The sequence below is a fragment of the Ziziphus jujuba genome, chromosome 3, assembly GCF_031755915.1.
Source record: "Ziziphus jujuba cultivar Dongzao chromosome 3, ASM3175591v1".
Taxonomy (NCBI): Eukaryota; Viridiplantae; Streptophyta; class Magnoliopsida; order Rosales; family Rhamnaceae; genus Ziziphus; species Ziziphus jujuba.
Genome location: NC_083381.1, coordinates 33410815 through 33430514, shown reverse-complemented (window position 1 = coordinate 33430514; position 19700 = coordinate 33410815). Strand labels below are relative to the sequence as shown.

The window sequence follows — 19700 nt, the reverse complement described above, 5'->3', positions numbered from 1 at the left end:
GATCACCTTGTTAGGTTGCCAGTAGTCGATGCCCAACTTTAAGCTACCATTCTTCTTCTTCTTCACAACAAACAGGTGCACCCCAAGGCGATATGCTTGATTTGATGAAACCTTTATCTACCAATCTTGTAACTAAACCTTTAGTGATACGAACCTAGGACGACCTGCTCTTAAATCTATATTATATTAGCCCAGATCTAATTATGTTAAGTTTTAATGGTCACCTTGACTCCTAACCAACTTGTGATTAGAAATCTTGATATATAATGAAAATGCCACAATAGGTGATGGATGTCTTATTAATAAGTCAAAACTAAAACACTCATTCATTAGTGGTGTTTTAGGTGTTCAAAGAGAATAAAGAAAATTCTATCTCACAAATATTTTTCTATATAAAATCAAGGTTGTATTCTTATTGAAAATAAGTCTTTAAATAGGCTTTGAAAGAACAAAACAAACCCTAAAAAGGCTAGGTAAAACCGGCCATACAATAAGGATACTTAATGTGACCGAAATTTCACCTCATTTCCTAATATAATTTGGATTAATTAATTCCCTTAATTTGAAATAGGAATTAATTAATTTACAATTGAAATAATAAAATAATAACTTTCCTACGTTACTTTTTCCAGCGAATAAACAAATAAAAACCAAATAAAAGACTATTTTCCAAAACTAAAAGTTAAGTTCAAATTAGGAAACTAGTTGACTAGTTCGACTACAAAGGTATCTTTTATCAATTTCTAGCTTGTAAAAGCTCTAAATCAGCTCCCATATACCATGTAGGATGCCAAATAAGATTAATGATGATTCTCACACATTTCTCTTGCTTGGAACAAAAAGAAAATGTCAATTCAATAAAATACAGTAATCCCAGCAACCAATACAGCATTTTCAGCCAAAATTGATATGTTGTTCATACAAGATGATTTTAGTTGCTTTTAATTCTGCCTTGGCTTGAATCCATGATCTCTTAGTGATATTCATTGAATCCGTAAAGTGTTAGATCTATTCCTTGTTACTTGGAGTCTAAAAATGAACCAAAACAGCTACCCAGGTTCATAACGGCTTCCACCACTTAGATGTTTAAAACAGGCTTTGTATCTTTGGGTATGGATAAGCCCTTTTGAGAATAGATTACTCCCTGTATAAAATCAGCTAGGTTGTCCTTAAATTTCTTAGACTGAGCCCTAGTAATTGGCTCAGACTTCATCCGTATTGGATTAGCACTCCAACGGGTAGTCGATTGTGCAGGCACAGGCAGATTCTCATCAGTTAGCTCCTTCAACTATGTTAGAGCCATATGGAATCACAATAAGGAAATAGGTTGGTGTCCGAAGCCAATTCAATGCCAAAGTCAATCTCTTTTTCTATTAGTAGCCAGGTAACTTGTCGAGAAACATATTCAAACAGTCTCTCACTACGTGTACTTCTTACAACATTTCACTATCTACTCAGACTACTCGATCACAACATCCACAGACCATAACCACATAGTGGTGACTAACCATCCGAGGTACACTACCACACACCTTCCAGCAGCTCCCAAGGGTATCGGAACCTAGAACTTTTATACCACTCTCTCAGCACTCGTCCAGGATCCCTTCCCAAAACCCTAAACAAACCTTGATCCTAAAAAAACCCTACCGAACCATCCTATGAAAAATCCAGCAGCATCTCTCCTAAGGGTAGAACATGCCCCAAAAATTATCTACATGAAAATACACTCGCATCTTATCCCTCCCATCTTACTATAATAATTTTCACAATTTGCAACATTTTCGATATTAAACTAAATACAACATGTACACAATGAAAATAATGTAGTAAATAAACAACAAAATATACCATCAAATGCTCACATCCGCCCACACCACCCACTTAGTACTGTATTATATTTTAATTGCATTTCAAATATTGTTTTACAAATATTACAATGCGTATTATATAGGAAGAAAGATAACAAACAACCACCACATTCACATTAATAACAATAATCTTTTTAATGGTAATAATAGTGTTAATATAACTTACCCAAAAGCTTCCATACTTACCCGGAGGCTTATTGACTTGCCCAAAGGTTTTCATACTTGCTCGAAAGTTTATACACTTACCCGAAGGTTTTTGTATAATAATAAAAATAATTATTGACAATAATAATAAAAATAAAAATAATAATGATTGATAATAATAATAATAATAAAAATAATAGTGATACTAATGATAATAATAATAATAATAATAACAATAATCATAATGAAAATAACAATAATAACAAATATTATTTATTAAAATCTCAACAATTAATAATAGCAGTTATGATAATACTTGATAATAATTTTATTAATAAATGCAATGATAATAATAAACAAAAATAGCAACAATTATAATTACAATAATGATGATTAATAATAAAAAGAATGATGACAAAATAATCAAAATAAATAATGGTATTACAACAACAACAACAACAATAATAAAAACAATAACAATGTCAATGATAGTGATACTAATAATAATAATGCTGATTAAATAAATAGTTAAATATAATTAATAATAGTAAGAATATATAATAAAATCAATCAAGACTGTTAGTAATAAATCAAATCATGAATAGATGAGGCAATATAAGATAAGATAATATTTTTAAATTCATAACATATTATGAACTATTCTCACTTGTATCAGAGGTACAAATGATACCTTCCAACATTGTGCACAATCCATAAATCCAGCTGTCACCAGCACTCTGCTACCAATACAGTCCGGCGGGGTTGCCTAGATTGGTTGTCCAATCTCCTGGACTCGTAAGCAATACAGTTATAAGGCTAACTTTATATGAACCACATTGGATCGTTGCCTCCGTACGGTGTGGTATATACAAACATAATATCATATAATATAACATACATACATATATATGTATATATAAAAAATACTTGATGCACCATACTATATACTAGTGATGCTCGATGGTATCCGACGTCCTAAGCACCGTCTGACGAGAGGCTAAAAGGAGAAACTTGCATACAGTCGCTTTGGTGTCTCGATAGTGCCGCTGCTTATAACTTGCCGTGTCTAAATGGTCGACCATGGGGGTGGCTTATGCTCAATGTGCACAATACTTGCCATACCTCGAACTCATAGCTCCCGGGGATGGCCATAATAACCACCTAGATATATATAAACATCTCTAGTCATTTACCTTATCTGAGATTTAGTCTTCATACTTTGGCACTGACTAAGACAGATACTTGCCAACTCAATGTTTTGACTCTTGAAAATTTTTCAACATACAAAAATTGATTCAACGTATATATATATATATATAGATTTATGGATGGAATCAAATATGCAGTATTTACAGACAAAAGTATTTGATTATTGTTGAAAAATCAATATACTTCTAATGTCGAATCAGGATCAACTAGGACAGAAATAAAGCATTGGGTCGAACTCTACTTTGGTGTCAAGGTAATAGCTATGAATAGTCATCGACTCCCAGGAAAGGGTAGAAGAATGGGACCTATTATAGGACATACAATGCATTACAGACGTATGATCATTACGCTTCAACCGAGTTATTCTATTCCACCTGTTAGAAAGAAAAGAACTTAAATAAAAATACTTAATAGCATGGCGATACATTTATACAAAACTTCTACCCCGAGCACACATAAAGGAGACATAGACAGTCAAGTGAAATCCAATCCATGAAATAATTTGATCTATGGGTAGCATCGTTGTGGTAAAGGTCGTAATGCCAGAGGAATCATTACCGCAGGGCATAGAGGGGGAGGTCATAACTAGAACCCCTTTTTTTCTAGATCCATCTCACATCAATAACTCGACCTCTACCACCGATAGGTAACTTTAGACAAGTTTCCTTTGAAGTGGATGAAATAGGAAAAACACCATGTGCACTTTATGATTATTGTCTTTATTTGAATTGATGACTTTTTGGATTTGAAAGTATTCTTATAAGATTATTAAGCAGTGGAAAGGTTCGTATAGCACCGGTTATAAAGAATTCGGATCAACCTTCAGGCAGATGTATTAGCATTTTGGACATGTACTTCAATCTCCAGTTCAGGTAGGTGTATTAGCCTTCAGGTAGGTGTATTAGCCGTCGGGCATATGTATCAACCTTCGAGCATGTGTATTAACTTATGGGAAGGTTTCAAATCCTTTAAAAGACTATACACATATTCATATTTATGTATATGGCTATGAAGAAAATATGTATTTACTTTGGTTCTGAATAGTTGTAATGTTATTAGATTTATTATCACGATCTTAGCTTTTCAATTTAAAGTACTACTTCTATATATGTATTTTAATATAATTTAGTTTATTTAAGGATATCTTACATTTTATTGTTTGTTAACAAAATAAACTCGTATCTTCATATTTCCTAAATGTTTAAACGTGGGTTGCATGACTTAGGGTCTGGGATTCAAGTTGTCTTCATTTGTTATTATTATTATTATTATTATTATGAATGCTATTACAGTTGTATCCCTTATTGCTAAATATGTTATGGAATTTGGATGATCCGTATTATTATCATTATCTTTTCATTTACATTTATGTTCTGATATAATTATGAAGTGTTATAGAATTATGGAACTTTAGTAAGTTGAGGTATGAGGTGACTATGAATTTATAGAAGTATATATTTTTTGTGTTGAGTTAAAACTTGAGTAGAGTCAATTCTATCGTGAGATCTAGATAGTAAATTTTGAAGGGGTCATGACACATAAAAAAATAGTTATGAATTATTATGTATTATTTATATTTATATTTTTATGCTGTTATTATCGAAGTCTCGCAAATTTATAAAAATTTGCAAAAAATGAAGTCGTAAGGTGGATATATACTTTTGGAAAGAGTTTTCTATGTAGAGAATATTCAAAAAAATCAAATTTATAGAAGATATGCTATAGAATTTTCGATTGGGTTTTCCTTGATAAGGATAATCGTGGAATTTGGATAGATAACTTGGAAGGATTCTGATGACTTAATTCTTAATACATAATTGTATCAATATGTATTAATTAATTAAATTTAGCTTTTCTTTTGAATAATATTTAGTTTATGTTTTAGAGATACTTGCAAAAGATAATAGAAAATAAAGAAAAGATGAATACTTGATTAGATGGGCTAATTATCTATTTCAAAAGATATTTTCTTTTTTGTTTTTTAAATTACAATATGTATCTAAAAAAAAATAAAACGCTTAGGGGAGGCCCCCCTCCTGTAACATGGCTCCGCTATTGAGCTGGAGAACATAAATGGTACTTTTGTAGTTCTGGATCCCAATTATCTATTTAAAATGATATTTTCTTATTTTTATGGAAGTTACAATATGTATCTAAAATAAAAATTAATAAGCTTAGCGGGGCCATGCTCCCCCACACTATTAGGTAGCTCCGCCACTGAGCTGGAGGACATACATGGTACTTTTGTAGTTCTGTTTAATGTTAAAGAATTGGTATGAACTTTCTAGAGCGTTTTTCTCTCTTATTCCTTTCCAAGTTATTATTACTATTAAGTATAGTGCAATCTTGTTAGCTAGATAATAAACTGTTTCTATCTTATTTTAATTAATATTGTTATTATTTTTATGTAGTTGATTAATTGAAAGTAGTAGGTCCTAAATTATAGTTGCAAGGAAATATTTATAATATATTGGAAATTCCCTTATTCAGCTACTTACAAATGAAAGACTTTGAACTTGTTTCGTTGCTGTTTGACATTATCGTTGCTAGATTAATAATGTCAGGACCCGTCCAAAATTCCTCACCGGAACCCTAGACAAGCCCTGATCCCACGGAAACCCTACCGGACCCTCCAATGGAAAATCCGGCAGAACCTCCCCTAAGGGTTGGACTTACCACAAATTTTCTGCACTGAAAACACACTTCTATATTCATCCCTTTATTCCTCCCACATTACTACAAGTTGATTTCAAAAATTTACAGCACTCCAAAAGAATAACAGGTAATCAATGCAGTATTTAATAAAATGCGTCCAATACAGTGTACAGAGCATTATAACAATAAATGTGAAATTAATACAATGACAGATAAGGAAGCAATACAAGATGAAGAGGAAAAAGGGAAGAAATGCTTCTTGGACTTTCGGCAATGAACTGAGACGTCGGGCTCGCCCCGGACGATCAACGTCTCCCAACCTGGACCTAGGGGAACGGAATTTAAAAATATGAGATGCTAATCATCTCAGTGAGTGACCCTATCTACTGCATAAATATAATAGTAACGATAATCACAGTACGTTTGATTAATTAAGAATAAATAAATAATAATAATAATTAATTGGAAGTAATACTTTCTTTTAAAACCCTCACTATTCACTCTGTTGGAAATGTTCCCTTTTTAAAACATTTTCACAAAACCCGATATTCGTATTTCCCGAAAACCAAGGGATCAATTAATTTAATAAACAATAAATAAATACCTCAAATATAAATAAAATGTAATAAAATATGATAAATAATTTTTGAACACTTTGGGGTTTGAATTTTCTTTCCGAAATTTTACACTTGACGCACCACATCATATACCAGTAATGCCCTCCGATACCCAGCATCCCGAGCACCAACTGGCGGGGAGATTAAAAAGAGAAACTTACATACGGCACTTCGGCGTCCTGACAGTACCGCTGCTGAAACCGTCATCCCGGCGACAGAGGGGGGCGGCTGATGCGTAATATATAAGACTTGCCTGCCCTCGGTCCAATGGCAACTCACGAGAGACATAATAATTTGCGCGCTAACCACATATACACCGGAACACCAATACTGTATGAGTGCGTCTAAAATAATTATTAAATTAATTATTACCGTACCGATTTTCCAAAAATCACCGTGGAAAATATACCAGTTTTCAAATTCACCATCCCACATTTTCCTTTAACATTTCCGGTACGAAACCATCGATAACAATATTGCACGGGCATAATTATAAAATTCGAAACCACCAATTTAAACAAATATTTTCCTTAAAATATTTAAACCAATCATGCCCAAAAAAATAATATAAAAATCCAGATACAATTTAATTAATGAAAATACCTTGCTCATGTGTAATAAATACAATTAAACCACAATAATGATCAAAAATTCATTAATAAACCAAATTTTCATTTAGCAGCAATAAACATGTACGTACTTATAAAATAATATTTTTGCACAATTATAATTAAATTTCCATCACATGAGCATAATTCTAAATACCAAATTAACACCAAATAAACATAATTAATCACCCCAAAATAGTTTTAAAGGTGAGTCACTCACTTGGAGCACGCAATTAACCTAAAATCCTCCATGGGATCAATTCCACGACGCACACGTGCTCCTAGAACACAATTCACACACAGTCAAATAAATTAATATTTTATTCGGATAAATAATATCCGGTATCCGGGGGGGGGTTAAACACAAAAGTTAACAAAAATTGACAAATTATATGTCTATCGAAAGCTTGTGAGATGAGGATCACATTACCGACCTCCATTGAGCTCAATTCAACCGCCGGTGGCTGGAATTTGGCCGTAAAGCTTCGGCCGAATTTAAACTTGAGGGATCTCTCAAACGATGGGGATTTTGGAAAATCTAACCCCGGAAATGGACTCAGAGGGGTCGAAAATGGTGGGATAGAGGTATAGGGTGAGCTGGGTTGGTCGGAAACGGCGAGAATCGCTGGAAAAACTTAACCCGCCGCCGCCGACTTCACCGGCCCGATCTGGGCGCATCCGGCGGCGTCTGGCCGGGAAAATTGGAGGTTGGGATCACGGGGAACTGGGCTTCATCGGTGGCCGGTGCGTGTGGCCGTCTGGCCACTGAAATCCGGCCAAAATGGTCGGTCAAAGAGAGAGGGGGAAGGAGTCAAAGGAGAGAGAGAGAGAGAGAGAGAGAGAATTCCTTGCTGGTGCTTGACGGGCTCGGGGAAGAAGGAGAAGGGAAGGAAAGGAAAAGAAAAGAGGAGAAAGGTTTTTTCCCATGTGGGGAAAAGGAAAAAAAAGAAAAGAGAAAAAGAAATAAAAAGAAAGTAAATCAAAAATAATTAAATAATATTAAAAATAATATTATTATATAAAATAACAATAATAAAATAATATGGTATTAAGCATGGTTGACATGTGATATCTCATCATGGTGACACATGGTCACATTTATTAAGTCACACGTGGCACATTGTTACACGTTTAAAAATAATATTAAAATAATACAGTATTTGAAAAACTCTACAGGTCCATAACTTTCAAACCACATGTCCAAATCGGACGTGCCGCTAGTCTACGGACTCGTATGGATGAGTACTTCACAATCATGCATGAGTCAAAGCTCAACTTTGCATGAATAAAAAGTCAACTCCGGCATCCCTTGGACAGTTTGGACCTCAACTTGTTTTGCTCATATTTTTCAAACCGTAGCTCTGTTTTCAATGTGCTACTAGTCTACGAACTCGTGCCAACGTGTACTTCTTAGCGGTACCTTAGTCAACCTAGAATTCCATCCGAGTCAAAAAGTCAACTTTTGACCCATTCGGTCAACAGTCAAAGTCAACGGTCAACGATCAACCTCGGTCAAAGTTGGAAAATTTCCGTTATACGTTGGGACGGGGTGTTACAAATAACTTATTAATTTTTTTTTTTGAAGTGTTTGTTATATATATTTCACAAAATCTATAATAGGATAGATGTTGTAGGTTCAGAATTTATACTGGCACCAAAATTGTTTACCACATTCATCTACAAAATGATGTTATAAAAAATATATCAATTTGTTATAAATAATACTATAAAATAAATATATTAAAATGTATATCAAATGTTATATATTAATATTTTATGAACTTATGTTTAGTTATATTCATCATTTTAAGGATTCATCCATAAATATAGGGCTGTAAATAAAAATCAACAAATATGAAATAACTGAAAAAATAAAAGAATAAAATTAAAAAATAATTTTTTTAATAAAAAAATTACTTATAAAAAATTAAAATTATTTAATTTTTCAAAAATACGGCAATATATTTAATACGTGTTTTTAATCTTTTGCTTCAAAAAACTGTACATTTGAAATCAATATGGATAATAATTTTTTTAAAAAAAAAATACATACATACACAATACATATATGATTTACAAATTTATTAATTAGGACGTAAATCTTTATATAGGTATGTAATCCAATATTATATATTTAAAAATATAAGTTTGGCATGCATTTTTAAGAGTTTGGAAATAGAAATATTTAAAAATACAGAAAATAATATTTAACATTTTCAATATTAAAATATTTTATTAATAAAAATATATTTAATCTTTTTTATATATTATATACGATTTCTACTGTTTTTGAGCTCATAACATTGTTTTGAAATATTTAAACGTTAAAATACAAAATTCGATTTTCCTTTTCCATTTTACAAAACTATTCTAGTTTCCATTTTACGAAACTATACACTCTATAAAAAAAAATAAAAATAAAAATAAAAAGCCGTTTTGCACAATGTTATTTTAATATATATATATATATATATATATTTTGTTTTTTTGCTTGAAAAATGTTATTTTAATTTTATGATCTTATTTACATGATTTATAAATGAAAAATTAAAAACTATAGGTGTTGATTTCGTAGTGAAGGATTAATAAACACATGACTAAAATAATTAGGGTCGTTATCTAATTAGCATTGATTCAATCGTATGTGCACGACAGAGGGTATTACTCTACCCTTTACAGACTTGTCAGATACAATAGCTACTTATCTGCACGGACGTTTAGCTAAGAGCTTACCGGATGACACATCGGCAGAGGTATGTCCCTCATCTTTTTACACACTCAAAATTTCTAGTTGCACATACGTCTCACGTAATTTTTTTCAATTTTTTTATTTGACTACACAATCGATCTTCTTCTTTCTGGCACTTCATTCTCCACCCCCCACCACCATAAAAAAAAAAAAAAAAAAAAACGAAAACACAGAGCAGCCACTAACTCTGCAGGCGCCGGCGCTGCAATACCTCCACCAATACGACATCGTCTTTACTTCCCATATCATTTTCCCACTCCAAGCTCTTTGGTCTTCGTTATGCAGGTCTTCATATGCAGTCATGCCAGAGTTACTCCTATGATGTTCAACTTATTCAAATTAATTCAGTGTTTTTTATTTTTGTTTACCATTTTTTAAAAAAATATTGGAGATAGAAATTGAAGGTGTTTTCTTGATTGGTGGTTTGAAATAGGAAGAAGAAGAAAATCGGTTGTGTCAATGAAGGGTAAAAAAAGAAGAAGGTTTTAGTAAACATATATATATATATATATATATTTTTTTTTTTTGAAAGTGGGTTTTTAGTAAACTCATCTGAGAAGCATGTGCATGTAGAAAGTTTTCGTTACTTTTTAATAAACTTTATTTATTTATTTATTTATTTTTGGAAAAAAGGATTTTAGTAAACTTATCCATGAAATGTATATAGAAATTTAGTAATATAGTTGGGCCCAGCCCATATTAAATGGATGATAGAAGCTCCTAATAAACTATATATTGTTAGCTTCCCCTTTAAGCCATTCCATTGTATGTAAAAGCATTCAGCCACTCTCTCTCTCTCTCTACTGCGCCGCGGAGCTCTCTTTGCGACCAACAATGCATACAGGTGTTTAATTACAAGGGTTTTGTATAAAAAAAATAAAATAAAAATTGATGAATAAATTTTGCTGTTTAGTTTCTGATTTTTTTTCTTTTTTCATTGTGATTCTCCTGTACAATATGTATGTGTTTTTTTTTTTTGGTAAATACAATATGTATGTAGATATATGGAAAATAGACCAACTATTATCACTTTTTCATTATAATGGTTTTTTTTTTTTTTTTTCTTTTACCATTCTGATAACTTTGTTATTTAATATGGGTATTCCTAGCTCTTCCTTAAGATTTATTATTTTAAAAGAGAATTTTTTTAGTTTTAGAATTTTATATGACAGACAAATTGACGTTGAGTGCCTCTGACAGTTCGACCTCTGTTGTTGTTGTTTGTTTTTTTTTTTTTTTTTTTTTTTTTTTTTTTTAATTTCTGATTATTCGAATTTGTAGTTTACATTAATCGGCCGTTTTTTTTTCCTTTTTCCTTTTTTTTGGGGATCTGTTTTTACAGTTATTTATCTGTTTTTCTTGCATGTTCTACTGTTTTGTATGTGTGTTTGATTATTTAAAACAAAATTTATCACTAAGTTTAAACCCATGTAAGGAGTCGTAGACTAAAAACAAATATATATATATATATACATATATATATAAATAAATATATATATATATATATATATATGTATATAGCAGCCTCGTTCAAGTAATAATATCTTCAGCTTAAAAAGGTAAAGATATGTAAATTTAATGATATAGAACTATTGTATTGTATGTTACATTAAAAACTTTAATTCAATGGTTTCAAATAATTCAATCCACTTATTATCAACTTCAAAGTTGATATCCTCACCTAAGTATCATTGTGTGTGTGTGTGTGTGTATATATATATATATATATTTTGGATCAAGATAAATACTCATTGATTTGCTTACAGAAAATTATTGCAAATTTTGTTTTTATAATATGCTAGATGTGACTGAGAATTATTAGCAATCCAAATTCATTGCACCCTCGACACAAGGTCATCAACTTATTGATTGAACATGTCTCTCTGCTTTACATTATTCAGGACAAATTACCATTTTAATTCAGAGTTTCGTATTAGGAGAATAACAGGAAAAATATAAAAGAAATAAACATTTTAGTTTCGTTAGTGTTTGGATATGAGAAAAAATATGAACAAATCATACTATAAACAAGAATAAAACATATTCAGATTCTAATATAAACATAAAGTTATAGATATCCAAAAAGCTATAAGCTATTAGATCGAAGGTGGAAGAATTAACAACTACCAAGCCAAAAGTAAATATTTGTTTGGTCAAGTAGTTTTGAACAACTAAAATTTTGAACTTGAAATTCAATAGCTTATTAAAAGTTTAAAACACATGCATAGTACACTGAAGAACCCGTAGTTTGTCTTACACACGGGCATCATATCCCATAGGATTTGTTTGAAAATATTTTTGAAGTAATGTACAATGCAGCTGTAAAAAACCTATATCTCATTGTTGGCTCCGTTTATTATTTTATTATCTGCATTTGTTTTTTGATCATTAATGTTTTGCAGAGATTTTAAAATACAAAAGAGATTTTCCACCAGCTGATTATTCACTGAAGGTAGACTCATACACTTTGCTTTTGGAATCAAACACAGAAAAATATGATACCAACGTCTTTGAAGTTGGAGGCCATAAATGGTATTGGTTCTGTGCTGTGCATCTTTCTTGGAGCTACTGGTCTGTACTAGTTCTAACTTCAAACTAATAAATAAACATTGTTTGGAAGTTTCTTCCTCTTGATTTGTCTCTTATATTGTACAACAAACCATTTAAGGTTCCGCTTCTTACTTCTTTTAGCTTCTTATTTAGGTATACTAATTTAGCCAGTCATTATAATAATAATGGTACTTTAAAAAAAGACAAAAAAAGAAAAAAACTTTTACAGCAGATTGTCCTTTTACCATAATGGAGACGGGAAGAATAAGGGGAGTGGTTACATCTCCCTCTGCTTGGTAATTGCTGAAACAGACACTTATGCTCCTGGTTGGAAAGTCAATGTTAACTTTAAATTTTTTGTTTATGACCAAAGGGAGGACAAATATTTAACTGTCCAAGGTAAATCCCTCCAATTTGCTATAAGTAAAGACGTGCTTGCATATATACACACATAGACACGTGCACGCACTCATATATACATATATATGTGTGTGTGTGTGCGTGTTTGTGTGTGTGTTATTTTTATATGTATTACAGTCCCTTTAATATTTTGATTTGCATAGATGCTAGTGGAGCTGTCAGGCGTTTTCATGAAACGAAGAAAGAATGGGGAATTGCACAATTACTTTCACTTGAAACGTTTAAGAACCTTGCTTTTGGATATCTTGTTAATGACTCGTGTGTATGTGGAGTGGAGGTTTTTGTTATCAACAACACTGGAAACTGGGAATCTATATCCCTGGTTAAGGAGCCAGACAATGGCACTTTCACTTGGAAAATCGAAAACTTCTCCAACTTAAATGAAACTCACTATTACTCTGAAGTGTTTAATGTAGAAGGAATTAATTGGTATGCACTGTCTACTGACTTTTCTTCTTCTTTATGTCTAATGAGCCTCTCTCTCTTTTCTTTTTGGTTGGTTATGGTGCAATCTTATGAGATGGATAATGACACTCATTTTCTTTTTTTCTTTTTTTTTTTTTTTCCCGTCACTTTCATTAATATTGTTTTCAGGAAGTTGAGAGTTTACCCAAACGGAGACAGTAAAGGGAAGGACAAATCGTTCTCATTTTGTTTAACACTGGAAGATTGGGGAAGTCATCCAATGAAGAAAGCAATATATGCAGAATACAACTTAAGGTTATTCAACCAATTCGATGTTGGTCAACATGTTGAAAAAAAAGGTGATGGCAATTTTTGTTTCTCCCCGAAATTTACAAATGTTTCTGTATTATGATATTTTTCACTTTTGTGGCAAAAAGAGATTTTCAAGCTGGTGCACACCCGAACCTCCACCAATACGATATCGTCTTTACCTCCCATATCATTTTTCACTCCAAGTTCTTTGGTCTTCGTTACTCAGGTCTTCATATGCAGTCATGCCAGAGTGAATCCGATGACGTTCAAGTTATTCAAATTAATTCAGTATTTTTTTATTTTTGTTCTAATATGGTTCTAATAAGCTTTTTTTCTTTTTTTTTTCTTTTTTGGAAAAAGAATTTTTAGTAAACTTTTTTTTGGTTTTTTAAGTGGGTTTTTAGTAAACTTATCTAAGAAGTATGTGCATCTAGAAATTTTTGGTTACGTTTCAGTGAAGGCTTCCACCCACCCCCCGCCTCCCTCCTTCAAAAAAGGGTTTTTAATAAACTTGTCCAAGAAATATGTGCATGTATGAAGAAAAGTAAAGTTAATGGGTTTTTTGTAAACTTTTTTTTTCCTTTTTTCTTTTTTTTTTTGGAAAATGGGTTTCCAGTAAACTTATTTAAGAAGTATGTGAATCTGGAAATTTTCCGTTACTTTTTGTGAACTTTTTTTTTTTTTTTTGAAAAAAGTGTTTTTAGTGAACTTTTTTTTTTCTTTTTTTAAGGAAAACAAAAGAAATATTATTAATGACCATCAACAGTAGAGTACATATCAGCCTGAATTAAAGGATCTAGCCACGCAGGGCCTACTTCTAACCAAGACTCAAACGAGACTAAATGCACAGCATGTTTTGCAAGTGTATGTGCTACCATATTAGCAGTTCTGCCAACAAAAGTACATGAAAAAGTAAAATGATGTAAAAGCAAAGACTTATTTTCATCCACTAAAAAACAGTTCTCATCCAAACTATCAGTGGACTGTTGAACCAGCGTTGCTGCCATCATGGAATCACTTATGATATCCCCATTAAAGAAACCAAGACAAAAATAAATTCCTTGATGGATGGCCATCAGTTCTGCACAAAGAGCATTCCAGCAATTTGCTGCAGGCATAGCTAAAGCTCCCAATAATTCACCTCTACAATTTCGAACCACCACTTCAATCCCCATACGACCAGAACTACCCTGAGTTGCGGCATCCACATTCATCTTCAAGCGATTCCCAATTGGTGGAGTCCAGGATATTTTGCTGGCTGGCATAGCATGTGTTAGTGATAAACTATTAGCCTCCTTATATTCAGTCTGTAACATAATCACACCATCCAGAATGCTTTTATCACTTGTCAAAGTATTATCATGCACATGAGCGTTTACCCTATTCCATAGCCTCCATATGACCCATGCAAATTGTTCCTGCTGCACAGATGATAAACTAGAAAAAACAGAGGAGCAAAGAGAAACAAAAGAATTATCCAGGCTATTCTTCACGCAGTTATAGAAGTCTAGCTCCTTCCAAACTGTTTTAGCAGCAAAACAGCCCCCACAGAACATGAAGAACCGTTTCATCAATACTTGCACAGATGGGACATACAGATGAAACATTTGGAAGTCTCCTGGCAAGATTGTACATACCTGGTATGGCATCATTGCTAGCACGCCATAGACACAATTTGACCTTATTTGGAATAGATAAACGCCAAAGCTTAGACCACCGTTGTTGTGAACAAGAGTTACTCGAACTTCCCACTAGTCCTCCAACTCCTAATTCCTGGCAACCCAATAACCTGACTTAACTAAATAGATGCCCCTCGAATGATGATACCAAGCGAAACGATCTGGACACGCAGGACCCCCAATAGGTAAGTGTCCAATAATTGAAGCGTCCTCTGAATTAAACACAGATCGTAGTAATGGGATATTCCACGCTCCAATTGCTGTAAACAACTGATCCACTGTGGTGGCTTCAGGTAGGGACAGTGGAGAAAGGACATGCAAAGAGCCCTTTCTTGGAATCCAAGGATCCTTATACACCCGAATGGAGGCACCTTTGCCCACACGTCAGATGCCACCCAAATCTAAAACCTTCTTTCCCCAGACCAGACTCCTCCAGAGATGAGAAGGATTCCTTCCTAACTTTGCTGTCCATTAAGAGCCATCTGGAAAATACTTTCCTTTTACTACTCAAAAGATGCTTCCATTACTTTTAGTGAACTTATCCAAGAAATATGTGCATGTAGAAATTTCCGTTTCTTTTAGTTATATAGTTGGGCCCAGCCCATATTAGATGGATAATAGAACCGCCCAATCAACTATAAATTGTTAGCTCCCCTTTAAGTTATTCATCGTTTTGTAAAAGCATTCAATTACTCTCTCTCTCTGTCTTTCTCTCTATTGTGTCGAGGAGCTCTCTTTGGTGACCAACAATGCAGAAAGGTATTTTATTACAAGGGTTTTGTATTTTAAAAAAAAAAAAAAAATTCATGAATAAATTTTACTTTTTAGTTTCTGATTTTTATTTTCTTTTTCCATTGAGATTGTCCTTTGCAATAGGTATGTAGATATATGGAAAATAGACCAACTTTTATTACTTTTTCATTATAAAGTTCTTTTTTTTCTTTTTCTGTTTTTTGGTTTTTTACCATTCTGATAAATTTGTTATTTAATATCCTTCAGATTTATTATTTTAAAAAAGAGGCTTTTTTCTAGTTTTAGAATTTTACAGGACAGACAAACTTGATGTTGAGTCCCTGGCACTCTGACCTTGTTGTTGTTTGTTTGTTTTTTTTTTTTTTTTTTTTAATTCTAATTATTCAAACTTTTGGTTCACGTTTATTGGCTTTTTTTTTTTTCTTTCCCTTTTTTTAATCTGTTTTTATAGTTATTTATCTGTTTTTCTTATCATGTTTTAATGTTTTGTATGTGTGTGTGATTATTGTAAACAAAATCACAAAATTTATCATTCAGTTTAAACCCATATAAGGAGTCATAGACTAAGGATAAATATATAAATATATATATATATATATATGTAAGGTAATTCTATGGTACAGTCCATCCGCATATGGATCTATACCAAAGCCAACGTTTTTAAGAAAAAACATCAGTTTTGCTTTGTGTATGTAACAACAAAACCAACTTTTTTTTTTTAAAACATCGATTTTAATGCGGTCCATATGCGGATGATCTGCACCGTACCTCACCCTATATATGTATATAATAGTCCAGTTCAAATAATAATATCTTTAACTTAAAAAGTTAAAAGATAAGTAAACTTGATTATTTAGAGCTATTGGATTGCATGTTACATCAAATACTTTAATTCAACGGTTTCAAATAATTCAGTCTACTCATTATCAACTTAAAAGTTGATATCCTCTCGTAAGTGTTATTGTATACATATATTTTTTATCAAGATAAAATGCTCAGCGATTTGCTTGCAGAAAATTATTGCAAATTTTGTTTTCATAATATGGTGGATATTACCGAGAAGTATTAGCAATCTTAATTCATTGCACTATAGAACAATGTCATCAACATATTGATTGAACATGTCTCTCTGCTTTATATTATTCAGGATCAATTACCAGTTTAATTCAGAGTATGGTATTAGGAGAATAATAGGAAAAATATGAATGAAAAATGAACATTTTAGTTTTGTTAGTATTTGGATATGAGAAAGTTATGAACAAATGGGATTAAAAACAGGAATAAAACGTAATTTGATTCTAATAAGCATTAAGTTATTGATATCCAAAAACTATAAGCTATTAGATCGAAAGTGGAAGAATTAACAACTACCAAGCTAAAAGTAAATATTTATTTAGTCAAGTAGTTTCGATTAACTAAAATTTTGAACTTGAAATTCAATAACTTATTAAAAGTTTAAAACACGCATAGTCCCCTAGTTTGTCTTACCTAGGGGCATCATATCGCATAGGATTTGTTTGAAAATATTGGTGAAATAATGTACAATGCAGCTGTAAAAAAACCTGTATTTCGTCACTGGCTCGGTTTATGATTTTATTATCTACATTTGTTTTTTTAATCATTAATGTTTTGCAGACATTTTAAAATACAAAAGAGATTTTCCACCAGCTGATTATTCACTGAAGGTGGACTCATACACTTTGCTTTCGGAATCAAAGACAGAAAAATAGGATACCAATGTCTTTGAAGTTGGAGGCTATAAATGGTATTGGCTCTGTACTCTGCACCTTTCTTGAAGTTAGTGGTCTATACTAGTTCTAACTTCAAACTAATAAGTAAACACTGTCTGGAAGTTTCTTCCTCTTGATTTGTCGCTTATATTGTGTAACAAACCATTTAAGGTTCTGCTTCTTACTTCTTTTAGCTTCTTACTTAGATCTACTAATTTAGCCAGTCATTATAGTAATATGGTACTTAAAAAAAAAAAAAAAAACTTTTACAGGAGATTGTCTTTTTACCCTAATGGAGACAAGAAGAATAATGGGAGTGGTTACATCTCCCTCTACTTGGTAATTGCTGAAACAGACACTTATGCTCCTGGTTGGAAAGTCAATGTTGACTTTAAATTTCTTGTTTATGACCAAAGGGAGGACAAATATTTAACTGTCCAAGGTAAATCCCTCCAATTTGCTGTAAGTGAAGACGTGCTAGCATATATACACACATAAACACGTGCACGCACTCATATATATGTGTTATTTTTATATATATTACAGTCCCTTTAATATTTTGATTTGCATAGATGATAATGGAGCTGTCAGGCGTTTTCATGCAATGAAGAAAGAATGGGGAATTGCACAATTACTTCCACTTCAAACGTTTAAAAACCCTGCTTTTGGATATCTTGTTAATGACTCGTGTGTATTTGGAGTGGAGGTTTTAATTATCAGCTACACTGGAAATTGGGAATCTATATCCCTGGTTAAGGAGCCAAACAATGGCGCTTTCACTTGGAAAATCGAAAACTTCTCCAAATTAAATGAACTTTTCTATTACTCTAACGTGTTTAATGTAGAAGGAATTAATTGGTATAAACTTTCTACTGACTTTTCTTCTTCTTTATGTTTGATGAACCTTTCTCTCTTTTCTTTTTGGTTGGTTATGGTGCAATTTTATGAGATAGCTAATGACACTCTTTCTTTTTTTCTCTTTTTTCTTTATTTTCGGTTGCTTCCATTAATATTGTTATCAGGAAGTTACGTGTTTACCCAAAGGGAGACGGTAAAGCGAAGGACACATCATTCTCATTTTATTTAACACTGCAAGATTGGGGAAGTCGTCCGATGAAGAAAGCAGTATATGCAGAATACAATTTAAGAGTATTCAACCAATTGGATGATGATGAACATGTTGAAAAAAAAGGTAATGGCAATTTTTGTTTCCCCTTGAAATTTACAAATGTTTCTGTATTATTATATTTTTCATGCCATTGCTCGACTCAGTTTTGCTGCTATTTTTCACTTACAGGTTCCAACTGGTTCAAACACGAACCTGGCTGGGGTTTTCGAAGTTTTATGTCATTGAGAGATCTTCGTGATGCTTCTAAATGGTTCATTGTGAGGGATACTCTGATTGTCGACATTGTCTTCCTTGTTATTTCTGTGGCTGATGTTTCTTCAAGTAAGAAACCAAATATTGTATAGATTTCATAACATGTCATAGTTGTGTTTTGTAATAACGTGTCATAGTTTTTAAATATTAATCGAACAATAATCAATATAGTTAATAACTCAAACCAAAAAAAAAAAAAAAAAAAAAAACAAACTTTCATTTGAAGATATATATGTACATTCTGCTGAGAAAAGAAAAAAAGAAAATTATTTTTTATTTATTTATTTATTTAATTTTTTTTTTTTTGCCACCACTATTGGCTATCAGGCAATCCATAGTTACATGTTAATTACTAGTTAAATGTATTTTCAAAAGTTTTTACTTTTTAAAACTAATATAGAAAAATGAACTCTTAGCATAGATCTGTTAGTTATTGTCATTTAAGCATGGATGTTATTAGTGATAATCACTAATGGTTATGACTAATTATATATATATATATATATATATATTATTTTATTATGTGAATGGGTAAAATCAAACTTAAAATCCTCACTTAACTTATTTGAAGTTGTCCTTGTGGAAATAACCTAAGTAAAAGGGATGTCAGGCATTCCTAG

The 19700-nt window shown here is 32.0% G+C and overlaps 2 protein-coding genes across 2 annotated transcripts; both read left to right on the top strand.

The window, feature by feature from the left end:
• Positions 1 to 12345: 12345 nt before the first annotated feature.
• On the top strand, positions 12346 to 13791 carry LOC132803193 (uncharacterized). Its single transcript, XM_060815470.1, has 3 exons — positions 12346 to 12421; positions 12964 to 13249; positions 13764 to 13791. The coding sequence occupies exons 1-3, from the start codon at positions 12346 to 12348 to the stop codon at positions 13789 to 13791; spliced, it is 390 nt and encodes a 129-aa protein (XP_060671453.1).
• Positions 13792 to 15841: 2050 nt separating this feature from the next.
• On the top strand, positions 15842 to 19207 carry LOC107433424 (ubiquitin C-terminal hydrolase 12-like). Its single transcript, XM_016044711.4, has 6 exons — positions 15842 to 15975; positions 17605 to 17734; positions 17972 to 18141; positions 18272 to 18557; positions 18722 to 18891; positions 18997 to 19207. Exons 4-6 carry the CDS (start codon positions 18304 to 18306, stop codon positions 19170 to 19172), a joined length of 600 nt encoding a protein of 199 aa, XP_015900197.2. The 5' UTR covers positions 15842 to 15975; positions 17605 to 17734; positions 17972 to 18141; positions 18272 to 18303; the 3' UTR covers positions 19173 to 19207.
• Positions 19208 to 19700: the final 493 nt, after the last annotated feature.